Genomic DNA, 12,745 nt, shown 5'->3' on the forward strand with positions numbered 1-12,745 from the left:
CGTGCGCAGCCCCCGCCGCGCGGGGCCCAATGCCCGGGAATCCCCGGGAATGCCCCGCGGGCCGGCTCGGCTCGCTCTGCCCGGCTCGGCCCGGTCCCCGCCCGGAGCGGGACAGCGCCTGTTCCGGGGCCACCCCAGCACGGCTCCCGGCTCCGTCCGTGCGCGGGGGTCGCGCTGCCTCCGGTACAGCCGCGGGGCTGGGGACCCTCGGCAGGCGGAGGCGTCCCGGGACCCTCGGGGGTGCACAGCGGTCCCGGACCCTCGGGGGTGCACAGCCGTCCCCGGTCCCCGCTGCCTGCGCTGTTCCGGGCACAGCCCCGGCCCTGCCATGGGGAGCGCTGCCAGGGAGGGTCCCGGAGCCTCACCCACCGGTGGGGAGCTCTGGGGCAGGGTTGGCAGTGGCGGAGTAGTTGGAGAAGTGGAAAGGCTGGGAGAGCTGGGAGTGTTCAGCCTGGAGAAGGGAACACTCTGGGGAGACCTCAGAGCCCTTCCTGGCCTAAAGGGCTCCGGGAGAGCTGGAGGGGACTCGGGACAAGGGATGGGAATGGCTTCACATGATCACAGATCAAGGATATTGGGAAGAAATTCCTCCCTGTGAGGGTGGGGAGGCCCTGGCACAGGTTACTCAGAGCAGCTGTGGCTGCCCCATCCCTGGAAGAATCAAAGGCCGGGCTGGACAGGGCTTGGAGCACCCTGGGACAGTGGAAAAGCCGTCCCTGCCCGTGGCAGGGGCTGTGCCTAAATGGTCTTTACGGTCTTTCCAACCCGAACCACCCTGGACGCAGAGAGTGTCACATGAGCGGGGCTGTTGCGTGTGCCTGGGTCAGAGCCGGGGGCTGCAGGGCCGGGGCGCTCCCGGGGGATCCTCCCAGCGCCCGCGGCTGCCCTGGCAGGCGGGGCAGCTCCGAGCGGCGCCTCCCCCGTGCCCCGCGCTGTCCCTCGGCACCTCTGCCCAGCCCCGTGTCCCCGAGCCCCCGGGAGCTGCTGCTCCCTGCTGGAGCTGCCTGGGGGCCCTGCCGGAGGCACAGAGCCCCGTGTGCCGCTCGGGAGCCTCGAGGTCTGCCTGGGGCCACAGGAGGGGCAGCAGAGCTGTGGTGTCCCCAGCTGAGACCCCTGTCACAGTGCAGACCCCCGAGCTGGGCTGGCAGACCCTGCCCTGGCTCCAGCCCCGCACTCCCCATGGGAATGTGCCCCATCCCACATCCCTCACCCTGAGCACAAAGCCCGTGGACAGTGGGGGACACCCGGGTGCTGTTCCAGGGTGGCCCAGGGGCTTCTCCTGGGGGTGGAGAACCAAGTGAGGCACCCACAAATGACACGTCTCACTCTGACACACAGCTCATATTTAAAAATAACAACCAAAACTAAAAAAACTTTTATTTGACAGTAGAAAAACAAACAAAAAGATATTTACAGTAGTTTGTTATTTCTCCATAAATTTCATCCCAATACCTCCTGCCCTTCCAACTCTCTGGTCCATCCCAGGGCAGCAGCACCAGCCCCTGGCACAGGCGCAGCTCGGGGCGAGGAAACCACTTGGGTTTGACTGGGGCAAGAGAGCAGGAGGCCAAAGAGCCTCTCCCTCCCCCAGGGCAAGGGACAGAGCTGCAGGGGGGTGACAAGGTGAGAGTCCCAGAACTGAGAATTTTCCCTTGGAAGGAGACAAAGGGCAAACGAAGGCTGGACACAGAAATGGAAGTGGGGGTGAGAGGCACACGATGGGCACCCACCCGCCCCGGTGACCCCAGCACTGCACAGGGCACCTGCCCAGGCGATGCTGTTGGGAAACCTTCCCACAGCAGCCCCTCCCTGGCACTCTGAAGAAATGGGGGGTGGGAACACACCAGTCCCCCAAATCAGCGCTTTTCCCTTCCAACCCCTGCCTCCCCTCCGGTGCTCTCCCCCCGCCCTGCAGAGCTCCCAGTCCGGCGGCTTTACCCTTCCAGCCATCACCTCATCCGGCTCGGTGATTACCGAGGGGATCAGCGCTGCCCGCGCCGGGCACAGCCACTGAACAGCGCGCCTCCCACAGGGCGCGGCACAGCGCCCGGGGACAGCGAGCGACAGCAGCCACGAGCTGCCCGGGGACAGCGAGCGACAGCAGCCACGAGCTGCCCCGGAGCCCAGGAGCTGCCCCGGTCCCCGCAGGCGCGGCCATCCCAGCTCACGCCCGTTTGTCACTAGAGGTCCCCAGCGCCGCACAGCCGCGCTGCGAGGGGAGGGGACAGCGAGCGACATCTCCGTGCTCCGCCCGCCCGCGCTGCCTCCCGGGAGCCCCGCGCTGCACTTGCAGGACGCACATGGCCGTGCCCGCACCACGCCTCTTTCCAAAGGTTTTATGGGGAAAAAAAAATTAAAATAAAATAAAATAAAAAAGGAAATGAAATCGGGTACGAAATTCACAGTCTCAGCTCTGCCCGGGCTTGGCCACGCGCTCACTGCTCCGGGCACGGCGTGCACACATTCCGCATGGACTCGAGGGGACCGTGGGGAAGGTGTGGAAACGCTTACAGATTAAAAAAAAAAAAAAAAAAAGTAATAATCATGTAATAAATCACAATTAAAGGGAAAATGTTTCAACAAAAAACTTGCTAAACAGCACCATAGAAATTTCTACTGGCAGCATCCAGAACAACCTAAAAAGGAAGAGGAGGGTCCTATTTTTTCCACGATAAAATGCCACAGACTCCATGTTTCCAGTTCATCTGTCCTTTGCCCTTCCCTGGGCAAGGCAGGCCCCCTGGCCAGCACCGGGAAACAGAAAAGCCCCCCAAAACAAAAGTGGGGCCGGGGGGGAAGGGCGGCAGGGAGAAAGGATCAGGGATTTGGGAGACAAAGCTCTTCAGCCACAGTCCTTACACTGGCATTAAAAAACCCAGGTTCTCTCTGTCTCCCTGAAGAAGCGGTGCTGGCTGGACCCTTGTTTGCAGGAGAGGAGGAGATCAGCAGGTTTTCCAGGGAGCTGCAGTGCCCGCTCCGGCCGTGCGGCAGGGACAGGGCACTGCCAGCGCCGGGCTCGGGCACACAGCGGGACAGGGACAGGGCACTGCCAGCGCCGGGCTCGGGCACACACCGGGGCACCGCGCTCGGCAGCCGGGGCATCTCCGGGGAGGATGGCGGGGTGGGACCGGCCTTCCTCTGCCGCCTCGGCTGCCGAGAGACACCGGAGCCCCCGGGGGCAGGAGCCGCTCCTGGATGGGCGGCGGGGGCGAGGCGGAGGCCGGGAGGGTCGGAGCCCCGGGAAGGGCACCCTGCGGGACCCGGCCCGGGGCTATTTGGAGCCTGCGGGGGGCTCGGCGTGGGGAGCCAGGGGCAGCTGCCCCCCCTGCCGCTGCCGCTCCAGCTCGGCCGCCTTCTGCAGGGCCACCTCCACCAGCAGCTGGAAGCTGCTGAAGTCGTCCCCGAAGAGCTCGGGGGGCGTCGGGGGCGGCGTGTTGAAGAGTCCGGGTGTGGGGCTGCCCGCCTCGGCCCGCGCCAGCAGGGTCAGGGTGCTGCTGCCGGGGCCCGCCCTGGCCTCGGGCCCGGGGGGCTTCTCCCACTCGGGGCTGTGGGCGCTCACCACGGCCAGCGCCCGCGCCGGCTGGCACAGTACCTGCGGGCACACCGACATCGACAGCACCTTGGAGGCGCCCGCGGGCGGCACCACGAGCACCCCGGGGCCGGCGGCAGCGCCCCGAGGCACGGCCGCGTCTCCGGCTTTGCCCCCCCGGCGGGAGATGGTGAACTGGTTGGGGTCCTTGCCGTCCTTGCGCAGCATGTCGGGGAGCAGCCGCCGGCGCGCGTTGATGAACCAGTTACAGATCTGCGAGGAGAGAGGGGCGGCGGGGTCAGCCGGGGGTGCAGCCCCGGCCCAGAGCAGGCGAGCGGCTCCCACACAGCCGGACTCCCACAGGTCCCCCTGAGCCCGGCACCCCCTTCCCGTGCGGCTCCGGAGAGGCACAGCCAGCACCCGCACCCACGGAAACCCCAGCGCCGGCTGCTTCCTGCCCGGCACCGCCTGCCCGGGGCAGCCCCTTCCTCCCTGGCCCTGGCCCGGCTGCCCCCGGCCCTGCCAGCCCCCTCGGGGCCGTGCCCGCGGCCCCTGCTCTCCATCGCGGCCCGGGACGGGCACAGCCCGCGCTGCCCCGGCCGAGCCCCCCAGGCACAGCAGCCGTGCCCGGAGCCCCGGGGGGATCCTCGGCAGAGCCGCCCCCGGGGCACGAGGGGCTCCGTGCTGTGCCACAGGCCCCGGCTGCAGGCACAGCACAGCTCCTGCCCTGGCCCAGCCCGTGGCATTGCACAGAGCCAGCCCAGAGCCCACCCTGCAGGTCCCCAACCTGGGGACAGGTTTTCCTTCTCCGGGTGACCCATCCTGAAGCTCAGCCCTGTTTCCACACTGCTGCCAACCCGAACAGGAGCACCGAGGCTGCCAGAGCAGATGGATGGCAGGAGAGCAGCACAGATGGAAAACCCTAGAAGCCATCAGGTGATGGAGCTGCAGCTCCTCAGCCCCTAACAGGGCCGGGAATGGGACAGCAGAGACACCTTCCTGTGCCTCTGCCCACGAGCAGGGTCACAGCTCATGCTAAAGGCTCTCCCAAACTGCACAGCATGGAGGCTGCACGTCTGGCAGCCCTTTGCCATTACTGAGCCTCAGCCATGAATTGTTTCAGCATCTTTATGTAAAATGCTGCATTTAAATAACTGCCTTCTTCCTAGAAAACAATTAGAAGAGAATAAATCAAGGGGAAAAAAAAGTCTGATCTTTCCTAAATCAACAGCTATGGGAAATATTTCCCCCAAGGAGAGAGAACTTGCCACAACTTCAACCACAGCAAGATCTCAGTTGTCGTTTTTTTCTTTATGACAACATTTGGCATTAAAACTCTCAAACACACCAGTCTTACTCCCTTTTCTGTTCCAAACCCCCTCCCTTGAAGGCCTTAGCTGGCTCCCCTTGACACGATCCTGGCCATCCACCACTGTGATCCCCAACTAGAGAGATGGACTCCCAACGAAGAGCCCAACTCCTCAGTGCTGAGAACCCCCAAAATCCAGCCTGTCCCCAGCACCATGCTCCTTCCAGCATTCAATTCCCATTGGAGAACGGGGCACGGAGACAGGGACACACAGCCACTGGGACAGCAGGCACTGTCACAGAGCTGGGACATGCTCTGGCTCTGAAGCAGCTTACTGGGTTCAGTCCCTCCCTTTTCCTCCCACCAGCACAGCCTGCTCTGTCCCTTTGGGCAGGGTCTGTCCCCAGATGCCACAGCAGGGCACAGGCTGGGCAAGCTGCTGCTGTCCAGGAAGCCTCAGTGGGAGCAGGTGCCACTTTCCTAGTGCTGGAATTCCTGCAAGGGAGGCACAGGGCTTCCTGCTCCCCCTGACCCCTGGCTGCCGTGCACAGCTCCAGCTCCCCAGGCCACTGCAGCAGCCGGGGGGGCACAAAGAAACAACTGGGGGGGTGGCTGGTGGCTGTGGCAGAGCCCGGCATTCCAGAGGCTTTTTGGAGGGGCCAGATCAGCACCACAGACTGAACCCCACAGCCAGACCATGGGGTGTCCCACGCCTGCTGCAGCCCCTCAGGCTGGCACTGGGGATGCCACCGGGCTGGGACCCCCTGCACAGCGGGTACAGGGGGCACCCCCTGGCTGTGGGGTCACCCCCTGGCTGTGGGGTCACCCCCTGGCTGTGGGGTCACCTGGGGCAAACAGCAGCTGGCACCAGCAGGGCCACACCTCAGCAGAGCCCACCCGTGTGCCAGCCCCTCCCGGGTCCCATGGGGCACAGAGAGCCGGGCACCTGCCAGTGCCCCCGAGCCCGGGGCGGGTATGCCAGGCACTGCCAGGCCAACCCGGGCCAGCACCAGCCCAGCTGCCACAGGCCAGGCCTGTCCCTGCTCCCCCTGACTCAGCCCCACCCCAGCCAGGGGCTGCAGGCTGACCCCGAGCAGCTGCTGGACGCGGCTCTGTGGCACAGCCAGCACTCACAGAAACACACTGAAGTGAAAGAGCAGGTTTGCCCTGCTGCCCGGGGAGAGGGCAAGCAGACAGCCCTGCCCACACTCTGTGTCTGGGCTGGCACAGCTGGCCAGGACTGTGCTGAGCCACAGAGAGAGAAGCCAGAGGTGCAGAGGAAGCTCCAGGAGAGGAGCAAACCCACTGGCCCCTGCCTGCTGCCCGCACCCCAGTGCAGCCCAGAGCCAGAGAGCACAGTGCACCCCACACCCTGCCAGGCTGGGAGAGGGGGACAGGGCCCAGGGCACCAGGCCTGAGCATGGAGCACAGGGCCAGCAGCTGGGCAGGCCCTCCCAGGCACCCCAAACACAGCAGGGACCACACCAGAGTGGGAAGGACAAGTGCTGCTCACCCCCACTGCTGCCCAGGGCTCCTGCCTGGGCACCCACCCTGGTGCCACACGGAGAACATCAGCCCACAGCTGGGAGCAGGACAGGGAGGCTCCTGGACAGGGCTCCCCTTTAATGCAGCTGGTGTAACTGGGAGCGGCCAGCCAGGCCAGGGCACCCCAAGTGCAGCCCAGCCTCTCCCTTCTGGCTAAAATCACAGAATATCCTCAGCTGGAAGGGATCCACAGAGATCGCCAAGTCCAGCTCCAGGCCTTGCCCACCCCAGGGCTGTCCTGTGCCCAGCTCTGTGTGCAGGGGGAGCTCATCCTGCTGGGGGTGTCCAGGGGAGCAGGATAAAGTGACATCCCCCAAAACCCTCCCACCCGTGCAGCTTTTACTGACAACATCCAGCCTGTCCCCACTCCAGTCCCTCCACCTTCCAGCTCCAGCAGAGCTGGTCCCCAGGGCTCAGACCTCCCCCAGAAAAGACCCTGCCTTCACACAGGTGCCTTTCCTTCCCAAACATGCCTTCCCTCGCTTCCTTTCTGCCCTTCCGTGGCGAATGATCCCAGCCTGCCCAGACCTTTGGGATCCTCGCTGGGGCTCTCCTGTCGCACAGCGCATGGCAGTGTCCCCAGCATGGCAGTGTCCCCAGCGGTGTCCCCAGCGGGTGGGGCCGGCTCCTACCTGAAGCACGGAGAGGCTGGTCTGCCCCGAGAGGCTGAGCTTCTCCTGCTCCGAGGGGTAGGCGTTGAAGCGGTGCTCGTACAGCCAGTCCCGCAGGATCTTCACCGACTCCTTGGGGAGGTTGCCCCTTCTCTTCCTCTTGCACTGCGAGGGGTCAGGGGATGTGGCGCCGTCCTCGTCCCCCGGGTCACTGTCCGACATGGTGGAGCTGCCCGCGGGACCCCCCTGGCTGGAGCCTGGCGAGGGAACCAAAGGGAGCTTCAGGCGGTGTCCGCTCGGGGGAGGGGAAGGGGCCTCCCACCGACCTCCCCCCGCCTCCAGCGGGGGTCTCACCCCCTCCGGGCCCGCCTGAGGGGGAATCCCGAGGCACAGACCCCCGGGGGGGAGGGGGACACAAACCACCGGCGGGACAACAGGGGCACCGAGCAGAGCCCCGGTGGTGCGGGGGATCTCAGCGCACGCACGGGGCTCGGGGGACCTCGGGCTTCGGGGGGCACCGCAACGGGGGGGAAAAAAATCAAGCGTGGGGTAGGGTGGAGGAGGGGAAGTTAAAAACAAAAACAATCTCAGCGGGAGAAAGAGGCCGGAGCTGGAGAGTGGGAGAGGAACCACGCGGGGTCATTGTGCGGCGGGGATGGAGGCGGGGGCGGCTGTCACGGGCCGGGGCTCGGCGCTGCGGGCCGGGGGCTCGGCGGAGCGGGACACTGAGCCGGGCCCCGCCGCCCCTCCGGCCGCAACAGGCGGCGAGGGGCCGGGGCCGCCCGCACAAAGCGGGGCAGCGGCGGCCGCGGCCCCCGGCGGGCACAGAGCGGCCGGAGAGCGGCCCCCGCGCTCCGCCGCCGGCCCCGAGCCGTCCCCGGGCGGGCGAACTCCGCCGTGACTCCGAGCGGCGGCGGGGCCGGGCGGGACCCCCCGGCCGCAGCTCCCGCAAACTTCGGGAAGCGCCGGCGCGGCCCGTCCCGCCCCGTCCCGCACAAAGGCGCGGGGCCGCCCCGCTCCCCCCGCGCCCCCCGGGATCCATCTTTGCGCTCACCCCCCGGGCCGCCGCCGCCTGGGCGCTCGCATGGGCCGCGCCGGGGTCTCGGTGCCGGGGCCGGTGCGGGGCCGTCCCGCGGCGGCGGGCGGGCAGCCGGGCGCGGCGGAAAGTTTTGGGTGGGCGGCGGTGACAGATGCCGAGACAGAGTTCCCTTTGTTCCCGAGGAGGCAGGAACTCGCCGGGCCCCCCGCCCCCGGCCCCGGCCCCGGCCCGCCCGCCCCCGGCTGTCACCGGGCACCGGCGCCCCCCGCCCCGCCGAGCCCCCCCGCCCCGCCGAGCCCCGGCCGGTACCTGGCGCCGGCGCAGCCCCGGGCTCGGCCCCGCTGCCGGACACGGCCCCCGGCGGGAGGGGGCAGGGACAGAGGGAGCCCCGGAGCCCCCGCAGCCGCCCGGCCCCGCGGAGCTGCCCCCGCACGGGGGCCCAGCCACGGCACCCACGTGGGGACAGCCAGGCCTGGGGACACCCAGCAGGGACACCCGCTTTGGAGCTCCCAGCCAGGGACATCCACGCAGGGGTGCCCCACAAGGCACTGCACGAGTTCCTTCCCCCTGGCTGAATCCTGTAGCTGGGCCCCAGGGGTCACCGGTGTCTGTGGGCAGGGGACAGGGACAAGGACAGGAGCTGCAGGGGCAGGCGTGGGTGACAACCCTGGGGACCTCAGAGCACTTTGAAGTTCAACCAGTGCCTCGTTTTGTCTTCACCAGATGGGAAATCAGAAGCCCAGCACATCACTGCTCCTGTGACAGAGGAAGGTGTTTCCAAGCAAAGGTGGTGACTGAGAAGGAACCAGGTGGAGCCCTTGCTGTGCCACGGCCATCAGGCTGGCCAGGGTCTCTGGAAGCCTTTCTGCTCTCCCTGTGCCTCTCCCTGACCACAGCAGAGCCCAAGTTCACCTTCGGAGTTTTGGTTTTGCTCCGTTTATGTGCTGCTAGTCCAGGGTGTGACACGCATGAGACTTCCCCAGCTCAGCTGTGTGCCCCTGTGTGCTGTGGGGCTGGGTTGCACTGCCCCCTCTGCCAGGTGCTCCGTGGAGCCCAGGGGGCTGGGTCCATCAGGGGTCCCCTGGAGCGGTGCCCTCATCAGTGGGAAGAAGAGAGAGGAGCTGCTCTGAGCAGAGGTGCCACATCCCAGAGCCTGTGATGGACAAAGTGCCACCATGGGAACCCTGTCCTGCAGCCAGCCCAGAGCCCCCTGTCCTGCGGGGCATCTCCTGGAGATGTCCCTCCCCTGTCTTGGGCACAAGCACAGCGTGGGCATCCCCCAGGACCTGTGTGCTGCTGGGGCACAGCCCCCAAACCTCACCGGGTCCTGCTCCAGCTCTCCCCACCAACCCCTGGCTTGATGTGACCCTGCCCCAGCGGCAGCTCTCCCCTCCCAGGCTCCACCACCTCTGTGCTGCAGCTCCCCTTCCTCCCCTTTTTGCTGCTTGCCGGCTAAAAGATGGGAATCCCTTCATGTATTGAAAAAAGCTACAAAATTCCTTCTTTTATGCGCTATTTTTGGTCTGGGAAAAGCAGGATATGTGGTGCAATAAGGGATTAAATAGCAAAAGAAAAAGGAGAACTCCTTAAATCACTTATTTTTTTGCTTCTAAATCTTCCATGACCTGGGTGGAACTGTGTCCCAACCTGCTATGGCTGCACTAGTGCCAAGGCAGCAGGGCTGGCGAAGCGCAGGTGGGCGAGGGGAGCCCTGGCAGCACCTGCCACCCTGTGCAGGGTGCCCCGGGCAGGGAGCACCCCCGGGCTGGTCCTGCCCGCTGTGAGCCACGGCCGGGCGGGGTGGGCTCATCCCGCCCCTCTGCTCCCTCTGCAGCCGGGCCCGGGGCAGCCCAGAGCCCCCAGAACCCCCGGGCCGGGTCAGTGCCCGAGCAGGACTCGACTCTCCTCCTGGGCAGGACTCTCCTCCCGGGCAGGGCTCTCCTGATGAACAGGACTCTCCTCCTGAGCAGGACTCTCCTCCTGGGCAGGACTCTCCTCCTGGGCAGGACTCTCCTCCTGGGCAGGACTCTCCTCCTGGGCAGGACTCTCTCCTGGGCAGGACTCTCCTCCTGGGCAGGACTCTCTCCTGGGCAGGACTCTCCTCCTGGGCAGGACTCACTCTCTCCTGGGCAGGCTGCTCGTGCTCCCGCCTGTTGGGAAAGGCTGGTTTCGTGTCCCACCGAATTGAGACAACCGGGACCCGGTCCCCGAGCTCAGCCACCCCCCAGGGCTGGGCCGTGAGCCACCCCCCGGGTCCCTCCACCTGCCTGTGCTCCCTGGACCGGTAGTGTGGAACAACTTTGGGAAAATCCCGTCGGGTGCCTGATGGGAGGAGCCCGAATCCCTGGGCAAGCCCAGCCTGGCATCCCAGAGAGCTCCCGGCTGATGGGGACTAAGGAGCCTCGGGGATGAGGGGCCAGGGAAGGGGCTGAGGTGCATCTCCCCGCCCTTCCCACTCCGTCCTTGTCCGTGCTGAGCCCGCCCGGGCCCATTGACATGATAATACCGCTAAACTTCAGCAATTTGAACAACAATCAGCCAACGAGAGCCTGAGGGGGAATGCTGGAAACCCAGAGGGATTCTGGGAACCCCAGGGTGATGCTGGAAATCCCGGGGAAGCTGGAACTCCCAGGGGAAGCTGGAATTCCCAGGGGAAGCTGGAATTCCCAGGGGATGTTTGGCACCCCGGGGGATGCTGGAATCCCCAGCCAGCCTCCCAGGTATGGACACTTCCCAGACCGGACTCTCTCCATCCTCTGCCCACCCTCTGATCTTCAATCTGCATTTTTAGCAAGGCAAATTGGATTTGTGGTTGGCTGTGCTGGCTGTTTGCTGCCACCCTGCCCTTGGGGCCACTGCTCCAGCAGCAGGCCCTGCTCCCTGCTCAGGGCCCCCGGAGTGCTGCAGGCTGGGATTCCCCCAGCAGGAAAAACCTGGTCCTGGGAGCTGGGATGCACCTGGAGCCCCTCTCCTGGGCACTGCAGTCCCTCCATCTCCTCCTGCCCCTTCCCACAGGGAAGCTCTGCTCTGATTCCTTCCTGGAGGCCATAAGGCAGGACAGACCCTCTCAGCAGGCACTGCTGGGCCCTTTTCCTCTCTGATGTTCCTCTAATTCCCATCTCTGGACATGGCAAGAGCAGTGTGGGGACACCAGGAGCTCACAGCAGTGCTGAGAGCACTGAGAAAAGCAAACACTGGGGTCAGGGGGTCCTGGGGCACCCTGGGAGCTGTCACAGAGCAGGCCCAGAGCTGGGCTGCCCAGGACGGGACACAGGGACAGACTGGACAGAGTCCAGCACAGGGCCATGAAGCTGATGGAGGGACTGCAGCGTCTCTGCCACGAGGAGAGGCTGAGAGAGCTGGCACTGCCCAGCCTGGAGCAGAGCAGGCTCAGGGCATCTCATCCCTGGGGATGAAAAGCCAGGGGGAGGCTGCAGAGGGGACAGGGCCAGGGACAGCCCCGGGGGCCTCGGGCACAAAGTGACCCACAGGAGGGGCCCTCCGAGCTCAGGAGACACTTCTGCACTGGGAGCAGCTCTTCTAGACTGACTAAAAGGTTCACCTAAGTTGGTGTCCCTGGGCCCCAAGTGAACATTTCTGAAATTAATGTCTTTATTTTGCTGTTATTTGATACCTTTGAAACGAGTCAGGTCAGGTCCAGCTGCTGCCTCTGGTGTTTCTGATGCAGCCCAAGGACAGGTGACTTCCTGGGCTGCCAGTGCCCATGGCCAGGTCACATCCAGTTTGTCACCAGCAGCACCCCCAAGTGCTTCTCCCAGGGCTGCTCCCCCCCAGCCAGCCCCAGCCTGTGCTGGTGCTGGGGCTGCCCCAGGTGCAGGACCTTGCCCTTGGCCTGGCTGAGCTCCATCAGGTTCACGTGAGCCCAGATAGTTCTGGAGTTTCATAGATTCATCAAATCCCAGAAGGGTTTGGGTTGGAGGGGACCTTAAAGCTCATCTCATTCCTCCCCCTGCCATGGGCAGGGACACCTTCCCTATCCCAGGCTGCTCCAAGCCCTGTCTAACCTGGCCTTGAACACTTCCAGGGGTGGGGCAGCCACAGCTGCTCTGGGAAACCTGTGCCAGTGGAGTAAGTTTATTTACTCTTCCCATAAATACCTCAGTGTCCAATAACAAATTTGTTCTGCTTTGCTGCCTCAGGGTTGAAAGTCCCACGGTGCCACCACAGCCCTGCCAGTGAAGAGGCAGCACAGACCCAGCATTTTGGCAGCTGCTTGAGGCAGCAGCTCTGACAGCCCCGGGCTGGAGCTGTGCAGCTCCCAGCTGGAGCAGCAGTGAGTCCATCCCACCCCTGGCACTGCTCACCCAGGGGGAGCCCGGGCTCAGAGGGGCTGAGCAGCACTCCCACATGCAGCTGCCCTGGGAGCCCATGTGGCCCCAGCTCCAGCACCAGCTCCTCTGGCCCAGAGTGATGGCAGTGGGTGTTCACTCTGCTGGGTGTCACAGTGAAGGTTTTGTCATTCCCAGAAGCCTTCAGGCCTGGGAATTCTCTCTGGCTGTGGGAGAACTGTAGTTTTTCCCTGTGAAATTTTTTCCCCAGCAGTGAATTAAGGAACAAGCTTGCTACCCATGAGGCTGGAGGTGGGCTGCTTTGGGGCTGCTGCTGCAGAGCACAAGCCCTGACCCTGGGGAACCCCCTGGAGATCACAGGTCACCCTTTCACATCTGACAATTTACTTCCTTTTTCCTGGT

At 65.0% G+C, this 12,745-nt stretch overlaps 1 protein-coding gene across 1 annotated transcript; it reads right to left on the reverse strand.

The window, feature by feature from the left end:
- Positions 1 to 1,344: 1,344 nt before the first annotated feature.
- TGIF2 (TGFB induced factor homeobox 2) lies at positions 1,345 to 8,432 on the reverse strand. Its single transcript, XM_030963522.1, has 3 exons — positions 8,343 to 8,432; positions 7,016 to 7,251; positions 1,345 to 3,802 (listed from the first exon to the last, which is right to left on the reverse strand). Exons 2-3 carry the CDS (start codon positions 7,214 to 7,216, stop codon positions 3,272 to 3,274), a joined length of 732 nt encoding a protein of 243 aa, XP_030819382.1. The 5' UTR covers positions 7,217 to 7,251; positions 8,343 to 8,432; the 3' UTR covers positions 1,345 to 3,271.
- Positions 8,433 to 12,745: the final 4,313 nt, after the last annotated feature.

The sequence above is a fragment of the Camarhynchus parvulus genome, chromosome 20 (genome assembly GCF_901933205.1).
Source record: "Camarhynchus parvulus chromosome 20, STF_HiC, whole genome shotgun sequence".
NCBI classification, from domain to species: domain Eukaryota; kingdom Metazoa; phylum Chordata; class Aves; order Passeriformes; family Thraupidae; genus Camarhynchus; species Camarhynchus parvulus.